Below are 19,673 nucleotides of genomic sequence, written 5' to 3' on the forward strand. Positions count from 1 at the left end.
CCTCACCCCAGTCCTCCTACACTACAGTGTGCTCAGCACTGTATCCAAAGCAGCAGAAAAGGCTATTCCACTTGGTAAAAAGTGAGCCCTTATCCTGAACAATACACTTCTCTTTTATTTTTTCTTTTTTTCCCCTGTTCTCTACACAGTAATTAATGTGCTTTCAGTAGTAGGCTGTCTTGGGTTGCAATGCAGGACGTAACCAAAAGTATGTATTCTATCAACATCTCTTGAAACCAGGTGGGGCAGTAATCTTTATCTCTGGGGTGGGGGTGGATATCTTCTGCTAATGGGCCTTCTGTTAAAACCAGATGGGGCAGTGTTCCTTATCTTTTCCCCAACCCATCCTTCCTCCAGAAGATATCTTCTGTTAATGGGCCATTGACTGCCACTGCATGACTGACAAAATTACATCATCCCATTGGGAGATGCTCCACCCGGGGGAGGAGCCAATCATTTCCTACCTAGATAAAAACTGAGATTGGGAACATCAGAGCAGCCTTTTTCCACTGGACTCCAGAGGAAAACCAGACCCTTCTACATCATCACTGGACCTTTGGAGGAGAACTGCACCCTTCTACAGGAGCACTGCTTCAACAGAACCACATCGGTCATCCAGGAGGATGCAGCCACCATTTAATGGGACTGCTACCAACACCCTGACTGATGGGGTGTCAGGTTGTATTCTGACTCTGTCAGTGTTTTTTTGTACTACTGCAATTTATTTTGATTTTCCTATTAAATTGTAGTTTGCTTGTTTGGGTTTTTTATATTTACACATACTAATAAAGAACTGTTATTCCTATTCCCACATCCTTGCCTGAGAGCCCCTTAATTTCAAAATTATAATATTTCAGAGGGAGGGGGCTTGCATCTGCCATTTCAAGGGAGGCTCCTGCCTCCCTTAGCAGACATCTGTTTTTCAAACCAAGACATAAGCAAAATTTTCATGTTTGACATACGCTTCTCATTTTCTACTGTATTTCAACTTTAAAATTATGTCCCCCATCCTGTTTCATCGTTGTAATTGGAAGTATACTACACAACTTTGGTCTTCTCATTTGCATGAATCTGGAAAACATCGATTAAAGGCAGCACTGCCAGCTAGTAGCTGTCAGATAACTTATACTACAAGAAAAGAAAGGGCATCTTCCCCCCACATTGCCCCAAAATGATTTTCTATCAGTTTGGTTAGGACTGTGATTGCCTGCTAAAAAAAAGTAATTGCAATTATTCACTATTGAATTAAGCTGGTTGGCTTTGGTTGGTCCAGGAGGTCATAGGATATTGTTCCTTCACAATATGATCTGCCACAATAGTGAATGGCACTCAAAATTCAATTTCTGGTGGTATTAATATACCTTTAATTGTAATAAATAGTTCACTTCCATATAGATGTAAGAAGAAATAAGGTGCTACAGCCCAATCTCAACTGACAATAGAGCAAACCCTTTCTTGAGCCCTTTGAAGACACTGCTTTGTTGCCTTAGGGCTACGTGGAAAAATAAGGCATGCTCTAAAGCAAAGAAAATGTCTATAAAGGACCCATGTTTATCTCAAGTAATAATAGAGCACTTCTGCAGCAGCAAAACCACTAAGACTTTTAAAATAGAAGTATACAGACATTTACTTCACCCTAGTGGGAAAGTGACAACTTGAGCCACATAATCTTGTGCCCAAGTGGAATGAGAAAATGGTCTACAAATGTGCAGACATTTGTATACCAGGTTCGTACTATTGCCTAAAACAGCAGTGCTGTACTTTACCTTACAGATCCTGAATGATTTTAATTTAAATCTCCTCAGCAGAATGAGGTTAAACAAGACCAAGTACTGGAGCCTACACCTTAACCACAACAATGGCCTTCAGCATTGCAGGCTGGGGGCAGAGTGGCTGGAAAACTGCCCAGCCCAAAATGACCTGGAGGTGCTGGCTGGCAGTGCTGAACACAAGCTAGAGTGTGCCCAGGTGGCCAGAGGTATCCTGGCCTGGATCAGCAAGAGTGTGGCAGCAGGACGAGGGCAGTATTGTCCTCCTGAAGTTGACACTGGTGAGGCCACACCTCAAATCCTGTGTCCATCTCTGGGCTCCTCACTACAGGAAACACATGGAGGTGTTCGAGTGTGTCCAGAGGAGGACAATGGAGCTGATGAAGAGTCTAGAGCACAAGTCCTATGAGGAGCTGCTGGGGGAGCTGTGGGTGTTTTGCCTAGAGAAAAGGAGGCTTAGGGAAGACCTTATCACTCTTCACAACTCTCTGAAAGGAAGTTTAAGCCAGGTGGGGATAAGTCTCTTCTCCCAGGCAACCAGTGCTGGCATGAGAGGACACAGTCTCAAACTGCACCAGGAGAGGCTAAGGCTGGACATGATGAGGAATTCCTTCATAGAAAGGATGACTAGACATTGGAATGGGCTGCCCAGTGAGGTGGTGGAGTCACCATCTCTGGAAGTGTTTAAGAAAACACTGGACATGGCACTTGGTGCCATGGTCTTGTTGACACACATGGTGGTGTTTGGATATAGGTTGGACTCCATGATCTCAGAGGTCTTTTCCAGCCTAATTGATTCTGTGATGCTGCACAAACTGAAAACTAAATAGCAATGAACTCCTTAAGGTGCCATGATCAACAGAGTTAAAGCTTTCCTCAGGTCTAGACTTGAGGTACTGGAAGAACCAAAAGTTTATTAGGTGGAGAAGAAAACCTTTTTTTCCACATGCAAGCATTTGCTATCAAAGAAATCAAACTGATTCTTCCTAGGTATCAAGTACCATATCATTTGAAAAGGGAATGGCAGAAAAGCAACACCAACCTTGTCTTTACTTTTCTTTCCCCTTATTTTCCTTCCTTTGCACTTCATTTCACAGACTGAAAGGGACTAAAAGGTGGCTAGTGGGTAATAGCACAGAAAAAGTTTAAGTACTAATTTTCTGTCTAGAACAATTCAAGGTATCTCTTTAAAATTAAGGATTAGTGGTGCCTGGCCATCAGGGTGAGAGAGCTTAGTTTCTAACGAATCCATAAATCCAAATTATTTTCCTAGATTACCTGAATTTCTTAAATGCATAGTTTGAACTGAATCACTTAAACTCCTGATTTAAAATTCTCTGAGAGTAAAAATGTCTTGTAAATTTTGAGACATATTTTAATACAGAAAAATAAGTTTAAATGCCCCAAATGCACACTAAGACTTTGGTCTTCATTCTTTTTATGTCTTAGCCCAGGCATTTGCAAAACAAAGGCTTGAATTTAGTGAAGTTTTTCAAGGAAAAGGCGGAAACAAACAAGCAAACATCCTCCATCCTCACAAAAATAATATAAAACAAACAAACAAAAAATCTTCTTATTAGTTCCCTGGTCTCTGAGACAGGTTACTGAAGCTACTGGTAAGAAAGAAAGAAAAGGAACAAGACTAGTACAAGAAATAACCTTCAGATTTCAAGCCCCAAGGTCAAATGTGACAGATGCTACTGATTCCTTCATATATTTTCCTTGACATCTATCAATGCAATCAATCTTAAGTGAAGTTGTAGATGCCAGAAAGGGAATAGCCTATCATGATTTGCAGCAACCTTCAGAGCCAGGTGAACTTTCTCAGTTGGAAGTGCTCTGTGCACCAGTATTCATATACCTACTGAAGTACTGGCTATGTGAAGGATTAGTGTTTTATGGCTTCCTTTCTCATTACATGCATGTTCACATTTCATGTTTTATTTAAGAAACACCTTCACCTTCACATATTTACACAGAAGTCTTCCAATCAATCTCAAGCTTGGTGATGAGGGAGGTCTACAATAAAAGACCATGTTGAAATTAGGTGCCATTTGCTACATTCTTATAAAAGGTTTGGTTTAATATATAGTATATAATACTGCAGCTCACCATTAATAGTGCAAGTAGAGGTGTAAAGTAATAAGGATAATTAAATTGAACCATGATAATCTAATTTCTCCAAAATATACAGATTAAAATAAATGAAAATCAATCCTTTATTACAAACTCTAACCTTGTGACAAGATTTCCTTGATTTCCTTTGTGTTTTCTCCACTCTACTAAGCACACTTACAATCTTACTTGCTTTATAATTATAAATTTAACACATGAGGAAAAAAAGATGAGAGGTGAAATTAAATCACTGGCCACAGTGACAGTCTGACAAGCACCTACCCAGAAGTCAACATTCAAATTGTGGCAGCAATTCTGCTTTGCTAAATTACCAATACGCAACATAAACATATTTGATGTCTCCTCACCTACAGAAACAGAAAATGGGAATCCCGTTAAACAGCAAGAAAGGATTGTATACAGCACCATGGGAACAGAAAAACAGCAAAAGACAGTACCCACATCTGGTGTCATTTGAGATAAATCAGAGAGTGCTGTGCTCCATGGCAGGAATTATAACAACTCTTTTGCCATTACAAAGGATCAATAGCAGTGCACTGGTTCTCTCTCTATATCATCTGCGGGTGCTTGTAAAACCCAACAGAATTGCAAGAGGTGTCAGAAGAGACTAACCACATCAAAACATCCACAGACTCAGAGCAGCTGGAAACACTTCTATGCAACAAATCTAACTCTAACTAGAACACAGTGATGTGTTGTTCCCTACAGAGGAGTCCTACTGATTGTTTAGGAGTTAAGTTAGGAAGGTCTAACCAAAGGTGTTCCAAAACCCACAGGTTAAATTGGAGTAAGACCTTTCTTCTCTTTAAAAATAATTTTTAAAAGTATACAATTCTGCTGAATCAATAAACAAGGACATAGTTATCTTTTGAGTAGCATGTATTCTTGTAAATATTATATATAAAAGTTATGACTGTATTTGGCAGAGTTTCTGTGTACCACAAAACAAATACCCCTTTGTCAGCCTCTGGTATTCATCACTCAGGAAACATTTCCAGCCATCACTTCTGCCATTCTGTTCCTGGTGAGTATTCCATCTGCCCCACCCTACTGCAGTGTGATGCATCTTATCTTAGCCACCTTTCTTCCTGCATGCAATACATCAGCTGCAGTGAAATATGTCCAGTAAGAAAATAAAACAAGCAGGTGTCTTCCACACAACGATTTCTGTAATCCCTCTGGCTCATTATGGAACTCTAGTCCACAGGCTGTGCCTGCATTTTTCAAAAGAATGAGACCAGAGGAGCAAACAGAACAATCCATAGTTCTGCTTTGAGTCTTTATGCATAATCACACCTGGTAGTTTACACACAAAGACAACACAGATGAACTCTGGTAACAAATAAATATTTGGGTGCCATGCTGTCTTTACCTAATACAGTTTAATAGCTTTACATATATTCTACTTAAAATCAGCCTCAAGAGATGTCAAACAAAACCTTGGCTTGCCTGGTTTCACCCTGAGTAAGACAGTAATACCTGACAGCATCTGCTTTTTTCTCTTGTAAATGTAGGTGAAATGTGAAGAAATTGTAAGATCTTAATATATCTAATTCGGGTTATACAATTTAAAAATTAAAAAAAAAAATAAAATTAAAGAAGATATTAGTGCTGTGCATAGTTCAAGATATGAGAAAATCCACCCTGGAATTAAATTACTGCTTTATCACCCTTCAGATGCATTTTTTTTTCAATAAAACACATTCTTCCTGTTATGAGCTTGATTTCAAGCAATGGCATGGACTCAGTACTGAGCAATACACAGTCGCTGGCAGCTACACACACTTTACACCTCTTGTTTGAAAAGCAATATATAAAGCATATAGAATCAAAGAAGTATCAGCTGTGAAACTTTAAAGTTTTTTTATTTCTAGCACAGACTCATCTTTGAGGAATTCAATTACTTTGTGCCTAGAGCTAAAATCCTTACAAAATTTTAGAAATTATTTGGTTATAGCATGGTCAAAGAACTCATTATAAAAGAACACAATTGTTTGCAATTTCCAAGACAAAATAAAATATTGAACAGAACAGATTTCCACTGTAGGACTGCTGGTTCATTTAAGAACTCCATTGAATTATTCTTGACTTTCAATCAGCTATACTGGATTCCTATTTAAAGGAAAAAAAAGATGCTTTAAAAGGTGAGATTTACATGTTTTGTTATCAGAGCTGGAATAGCTAATATTATCCCTCCAAACAAAGGAGGGTCACTCAAATTCTGGAACGAAGATTCAGGGCAAATAGTGACAAATTGCTACCTTCTCATCTGTGGCTGTGAGAAGCTATTTAACCATCCCCATGTGACATTTATGTGGGCACAGTAGCAGATTTTTTCTGCATGGCTGAGCTGAGAGAAGAGTTACTGCCTCTTGCAGTGAAGGGACAAGACCAAAAGAGGAGGGGAAAATGAACCAGCTGGTTGCTCCAACTGGAGTTTTCCAGCAGAGAGTACCAAGGAGTCAGACACACAAACCCATGAAAGCCACAGGCACATTCTTACCCCTCCACACACCACAGAGATGTTGTTGGGGAGCAAGCTGCACTTCTGGCAAGCATATGGGACAGGCAAGTTACAACCACAGCCACCTTCTGTAAAAGCACAAACCCTCTTTACTGTGGCGACGATCTCCATCTGCAACACACAGCTGAGTCATCCATGTTATCTCCAGCAGATGGCAAAGGTAGGAATTTGTTACTGTACTTAAAGCAATTTTTCCCTTCCCTTCAAGGCTCCTTACATTTGGCACTTGCCTGTGCTCCTGGTGAGTTCTGCCCACCCACAGATCCAAGCCGCAGCTCCTCCATGCAGCAGACAGAGCATTTTACACCCAGCGATATTCCCTGCGAGTGCCAAGGAGCAGTGGCAGTGCCAACGCAGGAGGCTCTTTGCACAAAGCATGTTTATTAGCTGTGACACAGAACACAGCATTTGCAAAGAGCTAAGGAAGAAGACAGCTGCTGTGGCTCCTCTAATTACCTCTCCCCAGACATCAACAGCAATTTACAATTTGGATGATGTTGCTGGAACTAAGTATGATCTAGATCCACACACAAGCTCTCCTCCTCACTTTTATAGGCCATGTGTTATATGAGAATTACAACTATTCAAACTGTTTCTATGAGTTAGGTTATCTCCTGCAAGGCTTTTTATTGCACATTCTCCTTTTGCTACTGGAACATACAGAATTTGCTGTAGACAGTAATCAGATAATCACATCTTGTTACGAGCACAAGCCAGCAGGATTTGCTATTAGAAACTCTCTAATTTATCACATCAAAACAAAGAACATTTGAGATGTTTCGTAAAAATTATGCTTCTTAACACTTTTCACAACAAAGGTAAGAAATAAAAATTTTAAATAGTCAGTATATAGAGCAGGTAGAACATTAGCCTCACATATATCCTAATTAAATTTTGAGTTACTCTACTCCTACAGCATCTTGAAATATTTACTGTGTTCATCTCCTGCTGTTTTGCTGCTAACAAAAATTTAAAAGAATACACAGGAAGTCTGACAAATTAAAACATCATCAAGATTAATTGCACAAAGAGGATAAAACATTTCAAACAGTTGCACCCTTGAAAGATCAAAAGCTTTCCCTACCAGTAGTTCTGAAGAGCTTTATGGGCAAAAAAGCCAGAAGTGAAGACAAAACTGAAAATGTATTCAGGCACATGAAATTGCAAAGACTCAGTAGATATTGTAAGCCCAATAGTATATGTGGGTAAAGAAGTAGTAAAAAGCAATCACAGAGAGAATTAGGCAGAAAAGCTTTAACCTGAGGATGAGTATCCATGCTCAATCTGTACCTGCAAGCACTGAGAATAAATCTGGTGTTGACCTAGAGACTCAATTACCTGGATCTGGAAGTTTGCTAATGCTTTGTATAATAAAATAAGCAGCAATCTCCACCTTCTACGATATTTTAGACCCATGCAAGACAAGCATCTCCTCAGTGGGGTGTCCTGCTCCCCTCAGATGTGCAGCATGCATTTTGTGGCTCTGCTGCTACACAGCCAAGTGATTTCTCTCTATTCAAGCTGTGAGTCAAGCGAGGGGATGAGACTTACCCATGTTTCTCTGGGCTCTCCTCTGATAGGATTTCACTGCCGCTCTCATCAATGGGATGGACACGAGCAATATATTCTCCACTCTGCTGGTAAAACTTGTACACAGCCACTTGAACTACACACTGATCACTGTTGCTCCTCAGCCAAGGGCTCAGGATGGTGGGGCTTGGCCTCTCTGATGCATTGAGAAACAGAAAAGAACCTAGAACAGAGGATGCAACAAGAAAGCTTTAAAAATTCAAAAAACACCAAGGCCTCCTAGATTTCAGATGAATACTTTCAAGTTTTATGTCTCATCTTATTCTGCAGTCATTCCATACCTCACAGTCAAAGATTATATTGGCCAATTAGTTTGGAAAGTTTGCCCATTTTGTATTAAACCTATTATGATTAAAGCAACACTTCAACTTAGCTCTGAATCGTCCCAAACAAATATTCTATTGAGATTTAACTCCCAGAAGAAAAAAGCCCACACAGGTGATTAAGGAGTTTTAGGTTTAGATTCTCGTCTGGAACCTCTCTTGTTTGGATTTTTGTCTGGTTCAGACCCAAATATATTAGCATTGGTTCAGTTGGATCCTGATTTGACAGTTCTGGTATATACATATTTATTTATAATACTTTATACTGTATCTAGTCCTCTCACCCAAATAAAGAACACAGATTCAATAGCTTTTCTTATGCTCTTCTATAAACAGAGGACTGTGGCGGTTTTAAGTCTAATATTAGAGACAGGATAAAGGTCTGACACAGTTTCATTTCTTCAGCAATTCATTCTAATGTATTAATTTTGTATGCAGCTAATCCACATTAAACATTTCATTATTATCCACTACATTGACTCCCTCGGCCTAATTCTATTTCAATACAATCTGAGGCTTATCCAGTGGGACAGAGGTAATGTATTTTTATCCCATTGCTGCTCATTTCAGGTGAGTCAAATGACTCCCTTTTGGCAGCTGACTAATTTATCAATTTGTCCACAGAACAAGCACGCTGGGGCCTGTAGTTGGCAAATGAAAGGGACCAACCCTTGAAGCAAGAAAAAGTATGCTATTCCACAAATTCTAGCAAGACTGGTCAGGTAATGGAATCTCATTGTCTTGATTACCTGGAGCATCCATTACTGCAGCCGGTCAGTTAATACTGAAAACATGCAGGTCTGATGAAGAGCTTAATTTCATTGAGAGAGAAATTAAGGCTCAACAGGACTCTAATTGAAACTTATTTTTAAATGTGCATGAATTTTAACCAGAGCAGAAGCTTGTTTTTGAAAATGCCAAGGTTGTAGCTTCAGAGAAATGATCTCCTACATCACTGGGCATGGCTCATGTGATACCCAGGGTGTCTAAGAAATACTGTTGAGGGGCTACAAATGAATCCTTCTTGTTTTCACCGCAGTGTGTAAGCTCTGGGTCAGGAGGTGCAAAACAGCCACTCTGAGCTCCTGCAGCAGCTCACCTCCTTCCACGAGCCATCTGGTGAATTGTCCTTATCTGATTGTTGTCATTTCTCTCCACTGAACTGAGAGTCAAGAGCTCAGATTTTAATATCTCACTGACAGATGCTGGTTTAGAACATGGGAATTGAAGTTGTGTTCATAGATGTCCCCTTTGAAAAAGTCTGATTTGGCAAATCATCTCAGGTCACACCTGGGCACAGTGAACTGTGGGCAATAATGCTAACAGGCAATAATGGAAGGGCTACAAATGAAAACTGGATTCCCACCAAACAGTGTTTCCCTCACATATATACATTTATCATAAACAGCATTTTTGACATATTTGTCAAAAACTGTTCTTGACATTTACACCACATTAATGACATATCTAAAACTAGAAAACATCTGTACTGAAAGAAACAGGAAGAAATACATGAAGTACAGCCTGCTCAGATGTCAAGGTTTTCAAACAGAGAAGAGGGAAATGCAGTCACAGATTTTTTTTTTTCTCAATAACAAGATTCCTATATCTGAATAATGGTCTTTAATACAGTTGCTAATGGAATTGTTTGATGACTTTAAACAAATAGTTTTGTCAGTTATTTTTGTTGGTCAGTAAAAGAGAAAAAACCCCAACAAAACAAAATCCAGCTACATGTATCATTCTTCCCTGTCTCTCCCTTTTGTTGCAAACAAAAGAGAATTAGAACAGTAAATCTTGTGGCTTTAATTTTACCATCCCCATAAGAACAATGAAATCTCTGACATGAAAGGGAGCAAAGAGATTTCTGCTGGTGGCAGAAAGACACTAAGTGTTGCAATAATTGCTGATGGTAACTTGCCAGGTGCAAGAGCCATTTGCACATCTTACTGCCTTGCAACAGGGAGTCAGATTTTAAAAATAACAAAGGCAGCTCTCATTCCTTCTTTTCTTGCAGTGGTTCTAAATCTAGGGAGCTGCCAAGGATAGTTCCTCTTATGCCCTGACTTGAGGTCAGGTTTGAAACATCAGTGAAGTCCAGTAGTAGACCAGGGTGGCTGCTACAGCAAATTTGTGAGACAGTCACAAATCTCCTTTGTTCTGACTTTTTTATTTCTACTCCCTGTCTGCAGAGCTCATACTGTGCAGTTGCAGCTTATTACTCATCACATGGCCAGTTGTACTTACTGATTTATTTTGCTAAAACGAGTACAATTTTGCCATGGTGGGGTTACCCCAGCACACTCTCCCAGGATGCTGTTCCCAGGAGGAACAGCCCCACACCAGCTGCTGTGAAGTGATGCCTAGGAAATCATTACAGAGGACACAGCTCCAAAATGGATTACGCTGTGTTGGCATCACCACCAGCAGACTTGTCAGAAATGTCCTCCCAGTGCATACTTTTGGGGAGATCACTTATCTGGGCAAATACTATGAGAGATTGTATTTTTTATATATACATTTTTATTTTATTTTAAAAGAGGACAGAATAAAGACAACTTTGTTCTTGTTTTTGAAAGCTCAGCTACCTCATGGATGACTTCCTTGTCTGTTCTCTTTTTGCTCTTACTGCTCTTTAGTTTGTAAATGCCAAGCAAGGAACTATCCAAGCATCATTTAGCTCTGGTGTTACGGGAACAGTTTCCAAAGTTGAAATGGGGGTACTTGCTTTAACATCACAGACATTTTTTTATACAGCAGAATTTGAAGATTATGGGATTAAGCCATGGTACCCCCAAAGGAATAATTACTGTATTTAATATGAGAAATTACACATTTTGAACACAAATCCCTATGCTTCTCCATTCCCTGAAAAGCACAATCTCTCGGGCACTGCTTGACACTGTTTCCTGCGATGCTCTCCCACAGGATCAATATGACTACCATTTCCAGGATCAGCCTAGAGACTGCTATTTTAAGTTAAGAGATCACCTGGAGGTCGATTACACATCCATGCCAAGGGATACAAGAATATGCTATTTCACAGCAAGAGACTTTCTCAGCAAAACCAGAAACTACCTGTTCACCTGTATTTCCCCACAGTGGGAAATCATGTGGCATACTTTGAGATCATTCTGTAGACTGTAAGACTCTAAGGTTCCAGCTAGAATTTCCTTGCACTTTTTTTCTCCTATTGGATTGCAGTTCTAATAAGACTCTTGGGATCCCACTGGGTGAATAGATAGAAAAAGCAATGAAGCTTCTACCAAACTTCTGCTGCTATTTAGATACCAGGGGACATAAGCTGAGATGAAAGGGCCCCATCATGGTTCATGCTTCCAGCATCACATTCTGCTGCTCAGTACTCTGAAGGGTCTGTTACTTATCACAAAGATCTTCACCAATGAGTCACTGCAGGAGTCTTTTGCTACATGTTTTAAATTGGACTCTGGCTACAGAATGAAATGCTGATATTGAAGAGATGCAGTCAAAATAATGAAATTGTAACTAGATATACACCCACAGACCCAGGCACTTAGCACTTCTGGGGTCCTGAGCTCAGTCATCATCATCACACAGAACCTGAGGTTTGCAGAAGAAACAGCAGTCAATATTTTGCCCCCTATATACCCATGTTTACATTATATGACAAAATCTACTAGCTGATACTGCTCTGTGGTGTTCCAAAAAGTGCTGGTATAAATGCAAATACTTTATTTTTCATATTCCCTCTAAACACTCACATACTGTGTGACAAACCTACCAATAATATTCAGCTTCTAACGATAATTTTCCCCTGCTTTTTAAATAGCTGCAGTCATAAGGAAATGGTGTTACTCATCCTCATATGTTGTGTCTGATAACATCTCTGGCAACTTGCTGCCACTTCAGACAAACACACATGAAAAGATATTTATGCTCTAAGCACAGTCGATTATTGCAGTTGACATAAAAGGAATATTACAAGACAAATTAATATATCCTGCATGAAAAATTGCTGTTGATCCTTTGGAAATGCGTTTACAACATTTTAACATTCATGTCACAGAAAGGGAAGAACGGTTTATCAGCTTAGTAGCAAGATGTTTTTGAGGTGATGAAGACAGCTTTAAGTTCTACTGTTCAGGACTAATGAGGTAACAGATTTTTTATAAAGAAGAAAACTGATGTTACAGTACTATGCACGCACAGACACACTATGAACAAAGCACCTGTCCAAAAAAGTTTTCAAATGAAGAAATACAAACTGGTAAGCCTACAGCATAAACCCACATCAGCAACAAAGCCCATTCCCACAATCTCCAGCCCAACAAACATCCTTATCTGATACGGATGCACAAACCACCTGAGAAACTCATGCCAGTGAATGCTGAGGCAACCCTGAGATGCTCTCAACACAGAGCCATTCCTTTGGCCCGAGGAACTGGGCAAACTTGGAATCCTATTGCAAGCCCTTTGAAAAGGCCATCTGAAAGTTACCCAATAGCTTTGAATGCACCCTGCTAACAGCTCATATCCTGGATATCCTCATATCCAGGACTGACTCCCTGGTCAGTCTTGAGTAAAAAGCATGGACTGAGCCAGGTCAGAGGTTCTTCTGCTCAACAAGGTCAGTTGTTATGATGCTCAGTGAGGTCAGTGCAACCCCATTGCATTCTTGGACCTTTCTGAGCCACCAGCCCAGGAAAGATGGGTGCAGCCCAAAAAGTCAGCAGCCTGAGAAGTCACAATGAGAAACAATGAGTCCTCAGCAAAGTTTTCACCACAGAAAATAGCAAACAGCTCTTCTGAGACAAATCCATTGAGGCAATTCCTCAACTTGCAGCTGAGGTTTAGGATTTCCAGCATGTGATGGGGCTGACCTACTAAAGAGCAGCTCTGGGGAGAAGGACCAGGGAGTCCTGGTGGGTGACAAATTGACTGTGAGCCAGCAACATGTCCTTGCGGCCAGGAGGGCCAATGGGATCCTGGAACATATTGGGAAGAGTGTGGCCAGCAAGGCAATGGAGCTGATCCTGCCCCTCTTCTTGGCCCTGATGAGGCCATATCTGGAGCTCTGTGTCCAGTTTTGGGCTCCTTAGTACAAGACAGACAGAGTGCTGCTGGAGAGGGTCCAAAAGAGGCCATAAAGATGATGAGGGGTTTCTCTCTCCTGTGAGAAGAGGCTGGGGATCTGGGCCTGCACAGTGTGGAGAAGAAAATACTGAGAGGGGATCTTATCAATGCATGTAAATATCTCAAAGTGCCAAGGGGATGGTGCCAGGCTCTTTTCAGTGGTGCCAAGTGACAGAACAAGGAGCACTGGCCATAAACTAAAACACAAGAAGTTCCACCTCAGCACGAGGAAGAATTTCTTTACATTGAAGGTGGCAGAGCACTGGCACAGCTGCCCAGGGAGGTTAAGGACTCTCCTTCCCTGGTGACATTCAAACCCCACCTGGACACGCTCCTGTGTCACCTGCTCCAGGTGACCCTGCCTTGGCAGGTGGCTGGAATGAATGCTATCCTGAGGTCTCTTCTAACCATTACAATTCTGTGATTCTGTGAAAAGCAGGACTCAAAATACAGGTAGGCTTAATCTGATCACACTTATAAAGCAGCAATTTAACAATCTTTGCAAAACCGATAGATTGTTATTCTGAACATAAACTCCATCTTCCTAGTAAAAGGATTTTATTACCTTTCATATACAAGTTCAATACTCTACCAGATTAAATTAGAGCGGTAAAAACTATTAACAGTCAACGTCTGCTGGGGACTGTACAGTAGAAAAAAAATATTTAAATCAAGTTTTATAGTCTTTAGAGATGCTGACTGGAAAGAACATTTCCACTAGTATCACAAAGCATCCCAAAGAGCTGGTTTTTGCATTCTTCATTTCACACTTGACTTTCAAATTAACTATTCAAGCAAAACTCTCGTAGCAGGAGCTCAATAGTTGGCAAAAGCCATGAAAGAACTGGGCACCACCTGAGTGACAACATTAAAGAAAATATTCTGTTATACTTTTTTTGGGCTTATATACACAGATTTTCTAATTGCCTCATCAAGGCTCCAAAATGTGCTGAATGTGAAGGATGTGAACGGTCTCTAGTGCTGAATGCAATGTGACTGCATAAGCACCAGAAGATTTGCAACCTGCTATACTTGCATCTGACTTAAAATTCATGAAGGTAACAGCCTTTGAATTATTACAAAATTTGGAGCTGAACAATTCTTAACAATCTAATTATGGTAATTGGATGATATCTTACCTCTTTGGGAGTCGATTAGAGTTCCTGCCATTAGCTGAAACAGAACAGGGATTTAACTTCTAATACCGAGCAGGAGTTGTGAGCACGTTTCTCTGAATGATGCAAGAGCAATTCACAAGCACTAATGAATTCATACTAACTCTGTTGGGCATGTCATACATTTTACAAATGGACAAGGTAGGGCAGACATTAAACAACTGCAAAAAGCATGCAGCAGGATTGGGATGGGAGCTGAGATCTGCAAGTCAAAACTCTTTAAAAATTACCTTCTATTTCAAGTATTTTTTATTTCCTAAGTATAATGGGGAAGGCAAATAATCCATCAAAGCAAAATAAAGTAAAATTTTGTCCTGTTACTAAGGCACCAAGCAAATTTGATCTGCCCCTATGATTTCTCTTAAATTCAATGGCTTCACTCATATGAAACCTTGTCCCTCAAACAAGAAGTGTTCACTGTCACCCTTGGGAACTGCAGCTGTGTTATAGAAATATGACTTGAAGTTAGGAAAGACAGGAGTCCTTCATTTTCTCACACTCCAGTCCCAGAAATTTTCTTTATTATTTTAACTATTCTCTTGGAGGCAATCTCGAAGCCTTACACACAGACGGAAGAGTCTCCTAGCAATGACCTTCACACAATTCTTTCACAGATTTCCCCTGTCACTTCCCTATGCTCAGGTGCAGTGCGTGAGCTGAAGTCCAAATGAACACCCTTTAAAGATTTATTACTATTTATCAGTTTAAATTCCAAAAATCCCTAGCATAGTCATATGGAAAAGCTGGATCTCATCACAGTACTCTTTAGACAGACAACAATAAAATATGTTTTTCTCACAAAGCAGTTTAGATGCAGTTTTTCAAAAGGAAAGTCAGATGGAAGAAGAAGAAAACAATTAAAAGCTCCAGGTATTGCCTTCTGTAACAGGAGCTAGAGCCAGATGCTGTTACAGCCCAATTCCTAAATGACTCAGCAATGTTTGCTCCCAGCTAAAAAAGCACTGAACTGAAGAAAAGTAGTTAGTTAATTAAAAACTTAAAATTCAATGCTGAAATTAAAATCTTTCCTAGAGAATGACAGAAGAGTCTTTAAATAATTCAGCCTTGCACAGCTGATTAACCAACATGCATCTTCTCTTTTGCTGCTGACAGAGGCGAACAGCAAGTTGATTATGAGATGTCTGCTCTGAGACTACAGGATGGGAGAATTTTCTGTCATTGTGAGCAAGACAGACCTAAAGGGAAAGCTAAGAGGAAGCTGGTCCTGCCAGTAAAAACAGAGGCAGAATGCCTGTTCAGGAGCTCAGTGTATGCAGTAGTTAAGGGGAGGGTGTGAAAAGAAGCCTAGAAGCTGTGCCTCTAGTTGCTGTTTTGCCCTCGAGTGTGCTTATTCAATTACACTCAGGAGGCTGGAAGCTTAAAAATTAAGAAGTTCAGCAATACTATGACGCACAAGTACCTGAATAGAAATGTGCCTGGAACAGAATTGCAGCCACTCACAGTTCAGTAATGTCAGAGACCATGTTAAATAAGCAGTTAGTATTGCAAGTTAGTCCTCTGAAGAACTAGAAAGCTACAAGAGAAGGCATCTAATTACATCTCTGATGTAGCACTCCTCCTTTTGCATTCTCTGTCAGGATTAAACTCATCACACAGAAGCTGCCATTATGTCAGCTTTTAGTGCACAAGAGTCATAACTCAGACCATTGGAGAACCATGACACTGGTCCACAGATAACATAAATAAGATAAATAATGACAAGATGATGCATTTTAATGCCTCATGCATTTCAATTTGTTGTTGTCATCATCTTCTCCACATACATGCATGTACATCCATGCACACAGTGCCAGGACTCTATTAGCTGGCCAGCTGTCACCATAAGTAGTGGGAAATGTGATGATCCTATCCAGAGCTTGTTAAATGCCTCATAGCATAAAGCATCTGTCACCAAATCCCTGCCCATCCTAAGGTTCAGCTATCCTTCATCTCTAGTCCACACCAGTTCCATCCACCTGCCTGTCAGTAATTCAGGTATCACTTCCTCATCCCAGTTTTATTTGGCAGACCCCTTTTCACTCATCATTTCGTCCTAGAGCTTCCTCATACTTTCTGTGCTTTCCTAAGTCATCACTGCAAGGATGAAAAGGGAGGAAAGTGCCTTGGCACACCAGTTAGAGGATGGAAAGAAATGCAGATGGCAGAAACCTTTTGAGGACTATCTGCTCTACTGTGAAAGCTGTCCTGGCTGCTGGTTTTCCTTATGCTCCCTACTTGACATTCACGTGTAAGAAAACAAGCAAGCTTCACCCACGTACCAGTCAGTGAGCAGACAAGTGAGGGGACAATGACCTTTCCCCCTGGGTCTGACACTGAGAGCTTCTCTGAATGTTGACTGATTGCCTCAGCATTTTACAGCATGTCTATGACAGAAGAAGATTCCATCAGCTTACACAGTTTCTGTTCCCTGGGCCTTCAATAGTTTCTGTGTTCTCCAACAACACAGTTAAACTTCACACTTAGATAGCATTTTATAAATTCGAAGCATTGCAGAATTGAAAATGACAATACAAAAGTGGGGGGCTTGCCTCATAATGTGATAAAGTCAGGCATCACACAGAATTAGTAGTCTAAACTGCTCAAGTGCCAACAATCTTATTTATGATGGCAACATTTATTTGAAAGAGCTAATCTGCTTCTTGCTGTTAACTCTTTAATTAAAACTCTACCTTATCTGGCTTTTCTGTAAAATAAAACAGATTCTCCTTTCTATTCTAGAGACAGTTGCACAGGTGGTTCACATGAAGGCTACATGTCCTGGTGGGATGAGAACTCAGCATGCTGGACTCCAGCTGTCTGTTCTCGGTTCTGGCCTCTCAAAGACCTTCCAGCACAAAGAAGCAAACAGCCTGTCCATTGCTGTCACTGTTTTAAAATGGGATCACTGAACCACAGGAACTGGAAGGTCCTTCTGTAGGTCTCCATCCAATGTCCTGCCCTGAGCAGAACTATCACTGGCACCAGATGAGGGCAGTTACAACTTCGTTCAGTCAAGTCTCAAAAGCCTCCAGGGATGGAGATTTGACAGCTTCTCTGGGCAACCTGTTCCTGCACTGCACCCTACTCCTGGTGAATCTCTGAAATCCAACCTGGACCTCCCAAATGGGAAGCTGTTGCCACCTCCTGCTATGGAGGAAAAGTATTTGGCTTTGCCTTCTTTGTATGTCTCTGCCGGGTGGTTGTGGCCACCTCCAGCTCACCTCTCAGACACCTCTCCCCAGCCTAAGCAAGCCCAGCTCCCTCCAGCTCTCTGAGGGGGTCCACACTGCAGCCCCACTGGGCCCTGACAGTTTCCCCACATCCCCCTTGACCTGGGAAGGGGAGCCAAGGCCAGATACAGCCTTGAGGTGTGGCCTCACCACCACTGACCAGTCCAGAATAAGGAACTTCTCACAGTTGGATGTCTTCCTCCTATCTTATTTTGGATGGCTGCCTACCCTATTTGTTATGGGTTGGGTCCTCCACAACCTGCAGGTCCTCTTCAGCAGGACTATTCAAGGCCATCACTTCCCAGTCTGGGGAATGGGATAACACACCAGCAAATCCTGGTGCAAGAGCAGAGCTTATTACTTCTGATGGCTCCACAAGGCTCCTGTTAAGCCATTCCTCAAGTTTACCAAGGCCCTTCTGGAGCAAAGTTTTGCCATTCACTGCATCAGCAGAGTCCCTCTCCTTTCAGCTGAGGATCATCTACAAATTTGACCAGTGTCTCATTTTCAAGGTCATGGCTGAGAATTCTGAGCACTACCAGCCCCAGTTGTGACTCTCCCAATCCTTGCTGGCCTTTCCTTGAACCCTTGCTGTTACATGCTGAGGTCTGGGGGTTGTCTTGGCCTGTAAAGGCAAAGAAATTCACTGAAATTCACGTTCCCAGGGAAAAGACAACTGGCAGCTACAAAGAGACAATATCAACAGCACACATGGAAACAAAGAGGAGCTTCATTTGTGTCAACAGTGACCACTAAAGCACATATAGTCCAAAATATTTTTGCTACAATGCCAAACCATAATTTCTGTGCCTTTCCTCCTCAGTTGGCTTTTCTTACTGTGATTGCACTGCGATTCACTTGAAAATTACATTGCTGCTGAGGAAGAGCCATTTTTTCTTTACTTGTTCTGCAAACTGCCTATCACACTTTTGGGCTCTGAATACTGTGAACTGACTGAAATAATAAGGACACTACTTTTTCCAGCAGTGAAAGAGCTGGAAAAAGTTTCCACTCTTCATGCAAGCAAATACCCATGAGGCTTCAATGTGGGTTTCACATGAGTACAAACCGTAGAAGTTGAAGCTCTCAATGCACATTATGGATGAAAGACTGTACAGCTCTTTTGCTCTAAAAACAAAAAACACGACCACAGGGGATCTGCCCACTGAACGCAGCATGTCAATCATCTCACATGTTGCAATCCTACATTCAGCATGACTTAAAAATCAATTCTTTGTCTTGAGAGAGAAATGTTTATCTCAAAAAACAACAAATTTTGACAGCACAAAGCCTAATTATAATCGAGGAATGTTACATGAAATTTAACTAAACAGGACTAACCATGATACATCATGTGAGTTGTATTCTTCCAAAAATAATAGTTAAATGTCTCCGAAATGTCACCATAGCCCTAACTAAGCATTCCTGCCTCAAAAAACAAACTGCCATATAGATTGTCAGGGGAAAGGTGAGTCGAGGTGTATTTGCAAAGATGTACAAAGCACTTCCAGCCAACTACATTCACTTTTCAGCCTTACTGAAACTATCTAATGAGAAAAAAAATCAAGTAGTCAGACTTATCATTCAGTTGGCATCCTGAACAAATTACCTTTAGCTCATTGACATTCTAATTTTCTAGAAAGAGGCATAGTTATGCTAGAAAGGTTATGACTTGTGTATTTATCTTGGTTACAATTATTCTATGCTCTTTTCACTTCCATAAGATATAGCATAAATGAAAAATCCCATTTTATTTGGTTTTTGTTAGCTGCAGAATGAAAGAACTACTGTCTTATTAAAAGGCTATCTCT

The 19,673-nt window shown here is 40.7% G+C and overlaps 1 protein-coding gene across 3 annotated transcripts in view; it reads right to left on the reverse strand.

The window, feature by feature from the left end:
- The window catches only part of ALK (ALK receptor tyrosine kinase), a 310,521-nt gene that overhangs the window by 159,442 nt on the left and 131,406 nt on the right, over window positions 1-19,673 (reverse strand). For all 3 annotated transcript variants that reach the window (XM_014877491.2, XM_088161050.1, XM_088161049.1), the window contains exon 4: window positions 7,981-8,182. In XM_014877491.2, the coding sequence (XP_014732977.2) occupies window positions 7,981-8,182 (202 nt within the window). The remainder of the gene's footprint in view (window positions 1-7,980; window positions 8,183-19,673) is intronic.

The sequence above is a fragment of the Sturnus vulgaris genome, chromosome 3 (assembly GCF_052056855.1).
Source record: "Sturnus vulgaris isolate bStuVul1 chromosome 3, bStuVul1.hap1, whole genome shotgun sequence".
NCBI classification, from domain to species: domain Eukaryota; kingdom Metazoa; phylum Chordata; class Aves; order Passeriformes; family Sturnidae; genus Sturnus; species Sturnus vulgaris.